At 33.5% G+C, this 14,053-nt stretch overlaps 1 protein-coding gene across 2 annotated transcripts in view; it reads left to right on the top strand.

The window, feature by feature from the left end:
* Nucleotides 1-14,053, top strand: part of LOC149775156 (uncharacterized) — a 120,376-nt gene that overhangs the window by 14,854 nt on the left and 91,469 nt on the right. For both annotated transcript variants that reach the window (XR_016416610.1, XM_089944243.1), the window contains exon 2: nt 5,162-5,299. Coding sequence is in view for 1 of the 2 variants with exons in the window: in XM_089944243.1 (XP_089800369.1) it covers nt 5,162-5,299 (138 nt within the window). In the remaining variant the exon portion in view is untranslated. The remainder of the gene's footprint in view (nt 1-5,161; nt 5,300-14,053) is intronic.

The raw sequence follows: 14,053 nt of genomic DNA, 5'->3' as shown, positions 1-14,053 counted from the left end.
AAAGTACTTTGGGAGCATGATTTGGGTTATATTTAGGGTTTAAACCCTAGAAATAAGCATTTATTAGCATTTTTAGTGACTCGTACCAAACATTCGCGATTCCTCCTGAGCCATGACTGGTTCTGGAACCTAACCTCGTGAATGTTCGAGGTATTACTGTAATGCAATTAATAACCATGAACTGTTACATAATGCAATTAATGACCATGAACTGTTACATAACGTAGTTAATGACCATGAACTGTTACATAACGTAGTTAATGACCATGAACTGTTACATAATGCAATTAATGACCATGAACTGTTACATAATGCAATTAATGACCATGAACTGTTACATAATGCAATTAATGACCATGAACTCTTACATAATGCAATTAATGACCATGAACTGTTACATAATGTAGTTAATGACCATGAACTGTTGCATAATGCAATTAATGACCATGAACTGTTATATAATGCAATTAATGACCATGAACTGTTACATAACGCAGTTAATGACCATGAACTGTTGCATAATGCAATTAATGACCATGAACTGTTATATAATTCAATTAATGACCATGAACTGTTATATAATGCAATTAATGACCATGAACTGTTACATAATGCAATTAATGACCATGAACTGTTACATAATCCAATTAATGACCATGAACTGTTACATAATGCAATTAATGATTATGAACTCTTACATAATGCAATTAATGACCATGAACTGTTACATGACGTAGTTAATGACCATGAACTGTTGCATAATGCAATTAATGACCATGAACTGTTATATAATGCAATTAATGACCATAAACTGTTACATAATGCAGTTAATGACCATGAACTGTTGCATAATGCAATTAATGACCATGAACTGTTATATAATTCAATTAATGACCATGAACTGTTATATAATGCAATTAATGACCATGAACTGTTACATAATGCAATTATTGACCATGAACTGTTACATAATGCAATTATTGACCATGAACTGTTACATAATGCAGTTAATGACCATGAATTGTTACATAATGCAATTAATGACCATGAACTGTTGTATAATGCAATTAATGACCATGAACTGTTACATAATGCAGTTAATGACCATGAACTGTTGCATAATACAATTAATGACCATGAACTGTTGCATAATGCAATTAATGACCATGAACTGTTACATAATGCAGTTATGGACCATGAACTGTTGCATAATCAGAACTAGGTTCAGTTCTTATGTAGTTAATGACCATACACTGTTGATAATAAGAACTGTGATCTAAGAGTTGTTGGGGTAGGTGGTTTTAAAAATAGTCTTACCAATTTGACATTTTATGTCTTCCTTATGTCACTGTCTAATTGGCTTTTCAAAACATGCTTTATTGTAATCAACAAGAGCTATTTTAGAATTGAAAATTCAGGGAAGAAACTCACCCCTCTGAAAAAATACTTGGGTGGTGGTGGATTTTCTTAGTAATGGAAGGTTTTAAGAATGATATCAAAATAGAACTTGCAATGTAAATATGATTTGCAATTTTTGCACCTTCAGTTGATTTTTCTGTGTGGTGTTGTAAAGGTTAGCATAAATACCACAGTAACCTGTCTTAGAATAGACTCAAAAAGCAATTTGTTTAAACACATCAATTATCAATGAAGTACTGCTTGTGATTAGTCAAGACCTGTTGTGTACCACTGATATCCCAGGGGTCAGATATTTATATCTAACAGTGCAAAATTATCTGAGTTGAAATGTACTAACATTGGCCCAGAAAGTTCAGATGTTTGTCAGCTGATTTTAATCTTGAACTTTTTCTCTCCCCAAGTAGCCAGGTGTTCATTATCATCATCAATGCCAGTACCACCACCACCACCACCACCACCTTTATTATCATTATTATCATTGATCACAATCACTTACTCTTTGTCAACAAGGTGCCCCGATGGTGGCTCAGTGCTCTAATGTGCTCTGTCCTTATGGGTTTGAGTCTCAGACTTGGCCAGTGTGGGTATGTGAGAAAGCTGCCAGTAGCCTCCCATAGATTTGTGGTTCTTATCAGGGTTTTTCTCAGGTTCTTCCTTCACCATTTACATTGGCCATCATATATAGCATATCCTGCACTGAGAAATGGTGTTAAACCCCAAACAAGAACAACAACTCTTTTAGCATCAACACCATCAGCATTGCCAATATTATCATTATCAACAGCGTTTATAGTCATAATTATATTTTTATTGTCATCGCCATTACCATAATATATATAATCATTAATGTCATCATCATAATCATTTGCTTTTGAAGTGTAAGTGTTTAATTTCCTTTAAAACAGGTGTTAATTATTCCTATTCATATCATTATAATGCAGGAAAAGCAGGATAGGTCTTTTTCAGGTTATTCAAACCAGACTGTGGTACACTGTTGGATAGGCCTTATTCAAGTTATTGAGACCAGACTGTGGTACATTGCTAGATAGGTCTTATTCAGGTTATTGAGACCAGACTGTGGTACATTGCTAGATAGGTCTTATTCAGGTTATTGAGACCAGACTGTTGTGCATTGCTGGATCGGCCTTATTCAGGTTATTGAGACCAGACTATTGTACATTGCTGGATAGGTCTTATTCAGGTTATTGAGACCAGACTGTGGTACACTGCTGATAGGCCTTATTCAGGTTATTGAGACCAGACTGTTGTACATTGCTGGATAGGCCTTATTCAGGTTATTGAGACCAGACTGTTGTACATTTCAGGATAGGTCTTATTCAGGTTATTGAGACCAGACTGTGGTACATTGCTAGATAGGTCTTATTCAGGTTATTGAGACCAGGCTGTTGTACATTGCTAGATAGGCCTTATTCCGGTTATTGAGACCAGGCTGTTGTACACTGCTGGATAGGCCTTATTCAGGTTATTCAAACCAGACTGTGGTACACTGCTGGATAGGCCTTATTCAGGTTATTGAGACCAGACTGTTGTACATTGCTGGATAGGCCTTGTTCAGGTTATTGAGACCAGGCTGTTGTACACTGCTGGATAGGCCTTATTCAGGTTATTCAAACCAGACTGTGGTACATTGCTGATAGGCCTTATTCAGGTTATTGAGACCAGACTGTTGTACACTGCTGGATAGGCCTTATTCAGGTTATTGAGACCAGACTATTGTACATTGCTGGATAGGCCTTATTCAGGTTATTGAGACCAGGCTGTTGTACACTGCTGGATAGGCCTTATTCAGGTTATTCAAACCAGACTGTGGTACACTGCTGATAGGCCTTATTCAGGTTATTGAGACCAGACTATTGTACATTGCTGGATAGGCCTTATTCAGGTTATTGAGACCAGGCTGTTGTACATTGCTGGATAGGCCTTATTCAGGTTATTGAGACCAGACTGTTGTACATTTCAGGATAGGTCTTATTCAGGTTATTGAGACCAGACTGTGGTACATTGCTAGATAGGTCTTATTCAGGTTATTGAGACCAGACTGTGGTACATTGCTGGATAGGCCTTGTTCAGGTTATTGAGACCAGGCTGGTGTACACTGCTGGATAGGCCTTATTCAGGTTATTCAAACCAGACTGTGGTACACTGCTGGATAGGCCTTATTCAGGTTATTGAGACCAGACTGTTGTACACTGCTGGATAGGCCTTATTCAGGTTATTGAGACCAGACTGTTGTGCATTGAAGGATCGGCCTGTTTCAGGTTATTGAGACCAGACTATTGTACATTGGTGAATAGGCCTTATTCAGGTTATTGAGACCAGACTGTTGTACATTGCTGTATAGGCCTTATTCAGGTTATTGAGACCAGGCTGTTGTGCATTGCTGGATCGGCCTTATTCAGGTCATTGAGACCAGACTATTGTACATTTCAGGATGGGTCTTATTCAGGTTATTGAGACCAGACTGTTGTACATTTCAGGATGGGCCTTATTCAGGTTATTGAGACCAGACTGTTGTACATTGCTGGATAGGCCTTATTCAGGTTATTGAGACCAGGCTGTTGTACATTGCTAGATAGGCCTTATTCAGGTTATTGAGACCAGACTGTGGTACGTTTCAGGATGGGCCTTATTCAGGTTATTGAGACCAGACTGTTGTACATTGCTGGATAGGCCTTATTCAGGTTATTGAGACCAGGCTGTTGTGCATTGCTGGATCGGCCTTATTCAGGTTATTGAGACCAGACTATTGTACATTGGTGAATAGGCCTTATTCAGGTTATTGAGACCAGACTGTTGTACATTGCTGTATAGGCCTTATTCAGGTTATTGAGACCAGGCTGTTGTGCATTGCTGGATCGGCTTTATTCAGGTTATTGAGACCAGACTATTGTACATAGCTGGATCAGCCTTATTCAGGTTATTGAGACCAGGCTGTTGTGCATTGCTGGATCAGCCTTATTCAGGTTATTGAGACCAGACTATTGTACATTGCTGTATAGGCCTTATTCAGGTTATTGAGACCAGACTGTTGTACATTGCTGTATAGGCCTTGTTCAGGTTATTGAGACCAGGCTGTTGTACATTGGTGAATAGGCCTTATTCATGTTATTGAGACCAGACTGCTGTAGATTATCGGGCAAGCTAGAGCTGCTTCCATGGCATATCTGCCATTCACACCTCCCTCCATCCCTTGACACAGGGATTTGAACCAGAATTTATTTTATATAAGGCATATCCTTGTGCTTTGTCTGCATTTTTAATGTTTGGTCAAAAGATATAAAATATTTAATTATAACTGCAGTTTTTATGTATTAGAACTTTGTCCCCCTCCTAGGGGTCCCAGGGAGAGGCCAAATTCTGTACCCCTCATGCAGATGATTATCACATGGCAACATATGTACGGAGTTTGAGGAATTTTCACCCAGCAAATGGTTATCACATATGAAAAATTTGGGGAATTTCCTCCCAGCAGTTTAGGAGGAGACAGTTATTTAAAGATGGATGGATGGACAGACAGTGGATATCACAAATAACCCCCACTAAAGCATGAGATAGTAATATAAATCCACTAAAGCATGGGTGTAGTAAAATTGGCCCCCACAAAAGAGTGGGAATAGTATAATTAGCCCATATTAAAGTGTGGGGATAGTAAAATTATAAACCCTCAGATCTCCCCTCTATGTTTAGTCTGACTCTCTAAATTAATATGATTTTGTTTCAGCTGTGGTACCCTTACTACCGTTTGAGGGAAGAAGGTTTTGACACTTTTACAATTGGTCCTGACAAAGGGAAGACCTACAACTCTAAATATGGCTATCCTTGTAAATCAGATGAAGGCATTGATGATGTCAAAGCAGAGGTAATGCTGCATGTTTGAAAGTATTGTTCTGTAGTATGACAAACTTCTTTGTCACATCTTTAAGAAAATAAAGATACTGCCTCAAGTTACCATTATAAGAAATATAGCACCTCTAGTTACCACTGTAAGAATGATACCACCTCCAAGTACTACTTTAAGAAAGATACTGTCTCTAATTACCACTATAAGAAAATGGCCACTATAAGAAAGATACTGCCTCCTGTTACCACTATAAGAAAGATACCACCTCCAATTACCACGATAAGAAACATTCTTCTGTCAATTCATTAATTTTGCTACAAAAGTTGAATTTAGAGAACCAAGATACAATGATTTTTTTGTGAGAAAAAGAAGACCCCTTCCCCTGTCGACAAACTGAATTTTTTTAATAACAGAAATACATTATCAGATATTGTGTCATTGCTATCAATTTTCCTAGCCCTAGTCCCCAGTCTAAGACCATTATTCCTTCCTGCAATTAGTAACTGCATGTATAAAATACAAAAGAACCTGATTCCAGTCAAATACCTCAGTTGGCATCCAACAATTGGAATATCATTGTTGTTTTACTTGGACTAGATGTATTTTTAAAAATACCTCTTAGGTGCTCAGCACTTCAACATTTAATTAATCTTGGCAGTTCTACTACTCTTCTTTGTCTTGTGTGTGTGTGATTTAGATTTTTAACGTAGCTTTAACAGTTTTTCAGTCATGTCGCTACAATCTCTGCAGTGTGACAATTTATAGTGATGTCTAGCACTGAGGCATCATGCCGCAGACATCTAGCATGATGTCCCACCCAGTCACATTATCCTGAAATCAGGTCGACCAGTCCTAACACTAACCTCTTAATGCTGAGCGCCAAGCGAGGCAGCTGTTAGTACCATGTTTGTAAGTCTTTGGTTTGACTTGACTGGGATTCGAACCTGAGACCTCCTGCATCCGAGGTGGATGCTCTAACCACTAGGCCACCGGAGCGGTCTTCTTTATCTTGTATTTTTCCATTGATTTAGAGGGTTTAAAGTACATCTCTACCAAATAAATGGTTCTCGTATTTCATCCCTGTAATAGTAACTGGTGTCAGGATAGGTTAGGGATTTCTTTGATTTTAAGGGTTTGGTCCCTGATGCAGCATTCTGCTGCATGTATGCATCAATTTTGACTGCCACAGGTCCCAGGCTTGTAGCATATTTTAATAGGGTCCCTTCTGCTTGTTTTTAATATCTAATAAAAATGTACCACATAAAAGGCCTTGTCTGCATAATGACAATTTTTCAAGCAATGATTGGTCAATTGTCCCCAGTTAATGCATGTTCTGATGTTGAAAAATTTGTCTAAGGAAACCCAAACTGCCGTACATAATACTTCAGCAATGTGATGCTTAATTGCATGGAAGGTGATTGTCAAGGACTGTTCAAGTTATGTGGCTTCCTATAGATATAATAAAAGATTTACCGCTATCTTTGTTGTAGTCTCTGTTTTTACCACTATCTGTACTGGTCTTTGTTTTTACCACTATCTGTACTGAAGTCTTTGTTTTTACTGCAATCTTTATTGAAATCTTTGTTTTTACTGCTATCTTTGTTGAAGTCTTTGTTTTTACTGCTATCTTTACTGAAGTCTTTGTTTTTACCACTATCTTTATTGCAGTCTTTGTTTTTACCACTATCTGTACTGAAGTCTTTGTTTTTACCACTATCTGTACTGAAGTCTTTGTTTTTACTGCAATCTTTATTGAAATCTTTGTTTTTACTGCTATCTTTATTGAAATCTTTCTTTTTACTGCTATCTTTGCTGTAGTCTTTGTTTTTACCACTATCTGTACTGAAGTCTTTCTTTTTACCACTATCTTTATTGCAGTCTTTGTTTTTACCACTATCTGTACTGAAGTCTTTGTTTTTACCACTATCTGTACTGAAGTCTTTGTTTTTACTGCAATCTTTATTGAAATCTTTGTTTTTACTGCTATCTTTATTGAAGTCTTTGTTTTTACTGCTATCTTTATTGAAGTCTTTGTTTTTACTGCTATCTTTATTGAAGTCTTTGTTTTTACCACTATCTTTATTGCAGTCTTTGTTTTTACTGCTATCTTTATTGAAGTCTTTGTTTTTACTGCTATCTTTACTGAAGTCTTTGTTTTTACTGCTATCTTTACTGAAATCTTTGTTTTTACTGCTATCTTTACTGAAGTCTTTGTTTTTACTGCTATCTTTATTGTAGTCTTTGTTTTTACTGTTATCTTTATTGAAGTCTTTGTTTTTACTGCTATATTTATTGAAGTCTTTGTTTTTACCACTATCTTTATTGCAGTCTTTGTTTTTACCACTATCTGTACTGAAGTCTTTGTTTTTACTGCAATCTTTATTGCAGTCCTTGTTTTTACCACTATCTTTACTGAAGTCTTTGTTTTTACTGCTATCTTTATTGCAGTCTTTGTTTTTGCCACTATCTGTACTGAAGTCTTTGTTTTTACCACTATCTGTACTGAAGTCTTTGTTTTTACCACTATCTGTACTGAAGTCTTTGTTTTTACCACTATCTGTACTGAAGTCTTTGTTTTTACTGCTATCTTTATTGAATTCTTTGTTTTTACCACTATCTTTATTGCAGTCTTTGTTTTTACCACTATCTGTACTGAAGTCTTTGTTTTTACTGCAATCTTTATTGCAGTCTTTGTTTTTATCACTATCTGTACTGAAGCCTTTGTTTTTACTGCTATCTTTATTGCAGTCTTTGTTTTTACCACTATCTGTACTGAAGTCTTTGTTTTTACCACTATCTGTACTGAAGTCTTTGTTTTTACTGCAATCTTTATTGAAATCTTTGTTTTTACTGCTATCTTTATTGAAATCTTTGTTTTTACTGCTATCTTTATTGCAGTCTTTGTTTTTACCACTATCTGTACTGAAGTCTTTGTTTTTACCACTATCTGTACTGAAGTCTTTGTTTTTACTGCAATCTTTATTGAATTCTTTGTTTTTACTGCTATCTTTATTGCAGTCTTTGTTTTTACCACTATCTGTACTGAAGTCTTTGTTTTTACCACTATCTGTACTGAAGTCTTTGTTTTTACTGCAATCTTTATTGAAATCTTTGTTTTTACTGCTATCTTTATTGAAGTCTTTGTTTTTACTGCTATCTTTACTGAAGTCTTTGTTTTTACCACTATTTGTACTGAAGTCTTTGTTTTTACTGCTATCTTTACTGAAGTCTTTGTTTTTACTGCTATCTTTATTGAAGTCTTTGTTTTTACTGCTATCTTTATTGAATTCTTTCTTTTTACTACTATCTTTATTGCAGTCTTTGTTTTTACTGCTATCTTTATTGAAGTCTTTGTTTTTACTGCTATCTTTATTGAAGTCTTTGTTTTTACTGCTATCTTTATTGCAGTCTTTGTTTTTACCACTATCTGTACTGAAGTCTTTGTTTTTACTACTATCTGTACTGAAGTCTTTGTTTTTACTGCAATCTTTATTGCATTCTTTGTTTTTACTTCTATCTTTTTTGCAGTCTTTGTTTTTACCACTATCTGTACTGAAGTCTTTGCTTTTACTGCTATCTTTATTGAATTCTTTGTTTTTACCACTACCTGTATTGCAGTCTTTGTTTTTACCACTATCTGTACTGAAGTCTTTGTTTTTACTGCAATCTTTATTGTAGTCTTTGTTTTTACCACTATCTGTACTGAAGTCTTTCTTTTTACTGCTATCTTTACTGAAGACTTTGTTTTTACTGCTATCTTTACTGAAGTCTTTGGTTTTACTGCTATCTTTTATTGTAGTCTTTGTTTTTACTGTTATCTTTACTGAAGTCTTTGTTTTTACTGCTATCTTTATTGTAGTCTTTGTTTTTACTGTTATTTTTACTGAAGTCTTTGTTTTTACTGCTATCTTTATTGTAGTCTTTGTTTTTACTGCTATCTTTATTGTAGTCTTTGTTTTTACTGCTATCTTTACTGAAGTCTTTGGTTTTACTGCTATCTGTACTGAAGTCTTTGTTTTTACCACTATCTGTACTGAAGTCTTTGTTTTTACTGCTATCTTTATTGAAGTATTTGTTTTTACTGCTATCTTTATTGAAGTCTTTGTTTTTACCACTATCTTTATTGCAGTCTTTGTTTTTACTGTTATCTTTACTGAAGTCTTTGTTTTTACTGTTATCTTTACTGAAGTCTTTGTTTTTACCACTATCTTTATTGCAGTCTTTGTTTTTACTGCTATCTTTACTGAAGTCTTTGTTTTTACTGATATCTTTACTGAAGTCTTGGTTTTTACTGCTATCTTTACTGAAGTCTTTGTTTTTACTGATATCTTTATTGTAGTCTTGGTTTTACTGTTATCTTTACTGAAGTCTTTGTTTTTACTGCTATCTTTATTGTAGTCTTTGTTTTTACTGCTATCTTTATTGGAGTCTTTGTTTTTACTGCTATCTTTACTGAAGTCTTTGTTTTTACTGCTATCTTTATTGAAGTCTTTCTTTTTACTGCTATCTTTATTGTAGTCTTTGTTTTTACTGTTATCTTTACTGAAGTCTTTGTTTTTACTGCTATCTTTATTGTAGTCTTTGTTTTTACTGTTATCTTTACTGAAGTTGTTGTTTTTACTGCTATCTTTATTGTAGTCTTTGTTTTTACTGCTATCTTTATTGAAGTCTTTGTTTTTACTGCTATCATTACTGAAGTCTTTGTTTTTACTGCTATCTGTACTGAAGTCTTTGTTTTTACCACTATCTTTATTGCAGTCTTTGTTTTTACCACTATCTGTACTGATGTCTTTGTTTTTACCACTATCTGTACTGAAGTCTTTGTTTTTACTGCAATCTTTATTGAAATCTTTGTTTTTACTGCTATCTTTATTGAAGTCTTTGTTTTTACTGCTATCTTTACTGAAGTCTTTGTTTTTACTGCTATCTGTACTGAAGTCTTTGTTTTTACTGCTATCTGTACTGAAGTCTTTGTTTTTACTGCTATCTTTATTGAAGTCTTTGTTTTTACTTCTATCTTTATTGAAGTCTTTGTTTTTACCGCTATCTTTATTGCAGTCTTTGTTTTTACTGTTATCTTTACTGAAGTCTTTGTTTTTACTGCTATCTTTACTGAAGTCTTTGTTTTTACTGCTATCTTTACTGAAGTCTTTGTTTTTACTGCTATCTTTATTGAAGTCTTTGTTTTTACTGCTATCTTTATTGAAGTCTTTGTTTTTACTGCTATCTTTACTGTAGTCTTTGTTTTTACCACTATCTGTACTGAAGTCTTTCTTTTTACCACTATCTTTATTGCAGTCTTTGTTTTTACCACTATCTGTACTGAAGTCTTTGTTTTTACCACTATCTGTACTGAAGTCTTTGTTTTTACTGCAATCTTTATTGAAATCTTTGTTTTTACTGCTATCTTTATTGAAGTCTTTGTTTTTACTGCTATCTTTACTGAAGTCTTTGTTTTTACTGCTATCTTTATTGAAGTCTTTGTTTTTACTGCTATCTTTATTGAAGTCTTTGTTTTTACCACTATCTTTATTGCAGTCTTTGTTTTTACTGCTATCTTTATTGAAGTCTTTGTTTTTACTGCTATCTTTACTGAAGTCTTTGTTTTTACTGCTATCTTTACTGAAATCTTTGTTTTTACTGCTATCTTTACTGTAGTCTTTGTTTTTACTGCTATCTTTATTGTAGTCTTTGTTTTTACTGTTATCTTTATTGAAGTCTTTGTTTTTACTGCTATATTTATTGAAGTCTTTGTTTTTACCACTATCTTTATTGCAGTCTTTGTTTTTACCACTATCTGTACTGAAGTCTTTGTTTTTACTGCAATCTTTATTGCAGTCCTTGTTTTTACCACTATCTTTACTGAAGTCTTTGTTTTGACTGCTATCTTTATTGCAGTCTTTGTTTTTGCCACTATCTGTACTGAAGTCTTTGTTTTTACCACTATCTGTACTGAAGTCTTTGTTTTTACCACTATCTGTACTGAAGTCTTTGTTTTTACTGCTATCCTTATTGAATTCTTTGTTTTTACCACTATCTTTATTGCAGTCTTTGTTTTTACCACTATCTGTACTGAAGTCTTTGTTTTTACTGCAATCTTTATTGCAGTCTTTGTTTTTACCACTATCTGTACTGAAGCCTTTGTTTTTACTGCTATCTTTATTGCAGTCTTTGGTTTTACCACTATCTGTACTGAAGTCTTTGTTTTTACCACTATCTGTACTGACGTCTTTGTTTTTACTGCAATCTTTATTGAAATCTTTGTTTTTACTGCTATCTTTATTGAAATCTTTGTTTTTACTGCTATCTTTATTGCAGTCTTTGTTTTACCACTATCTGTACTGAAGTCTTTGTTTTTACCACTATCTGTACTGAAGTCTTTGTTTTTACTGCAATCTTTATTGAATTCTTTGTTTTTACTGCTATCTTTATTGCAGTCTTTGTTTTTACCACTATCTGTACTGAAGTCTTTGTTTTTACCACTATCTGTACTGAAGTCTTTGTTTTTACTGCAATCTTTATTGAAATCTTTGTTTTTACTGCTATCTTTATTGAAGTCTTTGTTTTTACTGCTATCTTTACTGAAGTCTTTGTTTTTACCACTATTTGTACTGAAGTCTTTGTTTTTATTGCTATCTTTACTGAAGTCTTTGTTTTTACTGCTATCTTTATTGAAGTCTTTGTTTTTACTGCTATCTTTATTGAATTCTTTGTTTTTACTACTATCTTTATTGCAGTGTTTGTTTTTACTGCTATCTTTATTGAAGTCTTTGTTTTTACTGCTATCTTTATTGAAGTCTTTGTTTTTACTGCTATCTTTATTGCAGTCTTTGTTTTTACCACTATCTGTACTGAAGTCTTTGTTTTTACTACTATCTGTACTGAAGTCTTTGTTTTTACTGCAATCTTTATTGCATTCTTTGTTTTTACTTCTATCTTTTTTGCAGTCTTTGTTTTTACCACTATCTGTACTGAAGTCTTTGCTTTTACTGCTATCTTTATTGAATTCTTTGTTTTTACCACTACCTGTATTGCAGTCTTTGTTTTTACCACTATCTGTACTGAAGTCTTTGTTTTTACTGCAATCTTTATTGTAGTCTTTGTTTTTACCACTATCTGTACTGAAGTCTTTCTTTTTACTGCTATCTTTACTGAAGTCTTTGCTTTTACTGCTATCTTTATTGAATTCTTTGTTTTTACCACTACCTGTATTGCAGTCTTTGTTTTTACCACTATCTGTACTGAAGTCTTTGTTTTTACTGCAATCTTTATTGCAGTCTTTGTTTTTACCACTATCTGTACTGAAGCCTTTGTTTTTACTGCTATCTTTATTGCAGTCTTTGGTTTTACCACTATCTGTACTGAAGTCTTTGTTTTTACCACTATCTGTACTGAAGTCTTTGTTTTTACTGCAATCTTTATTGAAATCTTTGTTTTTACTGCTATCTTTATTGAAATCTTTGTTTTTACTGCTATCTTTATTGCAGTCTTTGTTTTACCACTATCTGTACTGAAGTCTTTGTTTTTACCACTATCTGTACTGAAGTCTTTGTTTTTACTGCAATCTTTATTGAATTCTTTGTTTTTACTGCTATCTTTATTGCAGTCTTTGTTTTTACCACTATCTGTACTGAAGTCTTTGTTTTTACCACTATCTGTACTGAAGTCTTTGTTTTTACTGCAATCTTTATTGAAATCTTTGTTTTTACTGCTATCTTTATTGAAGTCTTTGTTTTTACTGCTATCTTTACTGAAGTCTTTGTTTTTACCACTATTTGTACTGAAGTCTTTGTTTTTATTGCTATCTTTATTGAAGTCTTTGTTTTTACTGCTATCTTTATTGAAGTCTTTGTTTTTACTACTATCTTTATTGCAGTCTTTGTTTTTACTGCTATCTTTATTGAAGTCTTTGTTTTTACTGCTATCTTTATTGAAGTCTTTGTTTTTACTGCTATCTTTATTGCAGTCTTTGTTTTTACCACTATCTGTACTGAAGTCTTTGTTTTTACTACTATCTGTACTGAAGTCTTTGTTTTTACTGCAATCTTTATTGCATTCTTTGTTTTTACTTCTATCTTTTTTGCAGTCTTTGTTGTTACCACTATCTGTACTGAAGTCTTTGCTTTTACTGCTATCTTTATTGAATTCTTTGTTTTTACCACTACCTGTATTGCAGTCTTTGTTTTTACCACTATCTGTACTGAAGTCTTTGTTTTTACTGCAATCTTTATTGTAGTCTTTGTTTTTACCACTATCTGTACTGAAGTCTTTCTTTTTACTGCTATCTTTACTGAAGACTTTGTTTTTACTGCTATCTTTACTGAAGTCTTTGTTTTTACTGCTATCTTTTATTGTAGTCTTTGTTTTTGCTGTTATCTTTACTGAAGTCTTTGTTTTTACTGCTATCTTTATTGTAGTCTTTGTTTTTACTGTTATTTTTACTGAAGTCTTTGTTTTTACTGCTATCTTTATTGTAGTCTTTGTTTTTACTGCTATCTTTATTGTAGTCTTTGTTTTTACTGCTATCTTTACTGAAGTCTTTGTTTTTACTGCTATCTGTACTGAAGTCTTTGTTTTTACCACTATCTGTACTGAAGTCTTTGTTTTTACTGCTATCTTTATTGAAGTCTTTGTTTTTACTGCTATCTTTATTGAAGTCTTTGTTTTTACCACTATCTTTATTGCAGTCTTTGTTTTTACTGTTATCTTTACTGAAGTCTTTGTTTTTACTGTTATCTTTACTGAAGTCTTTGTTTTTACCACTATCTTTAT

The sequence above is a fragment of the Sinohyriopsis cumingii genome, chromosome 19 (assembly GCF_028554795.1).
Source record: "Sinohyriopsis cumingii isolate HCF-2022 chromosome 19, ASM2855479v2, whole genome shotgun sequence".
Taxonomy (NCBI): domain Eukaryota; kingdom Metazoa; phylum Mollusca; class Bivalvia; order Unionida; family Unionidae; genus Sinohyriopsis; species Sinohyriopsis cumingii.
This window is presented reverse-complemented; position numbering and strand designations above follow the sequence as displayed.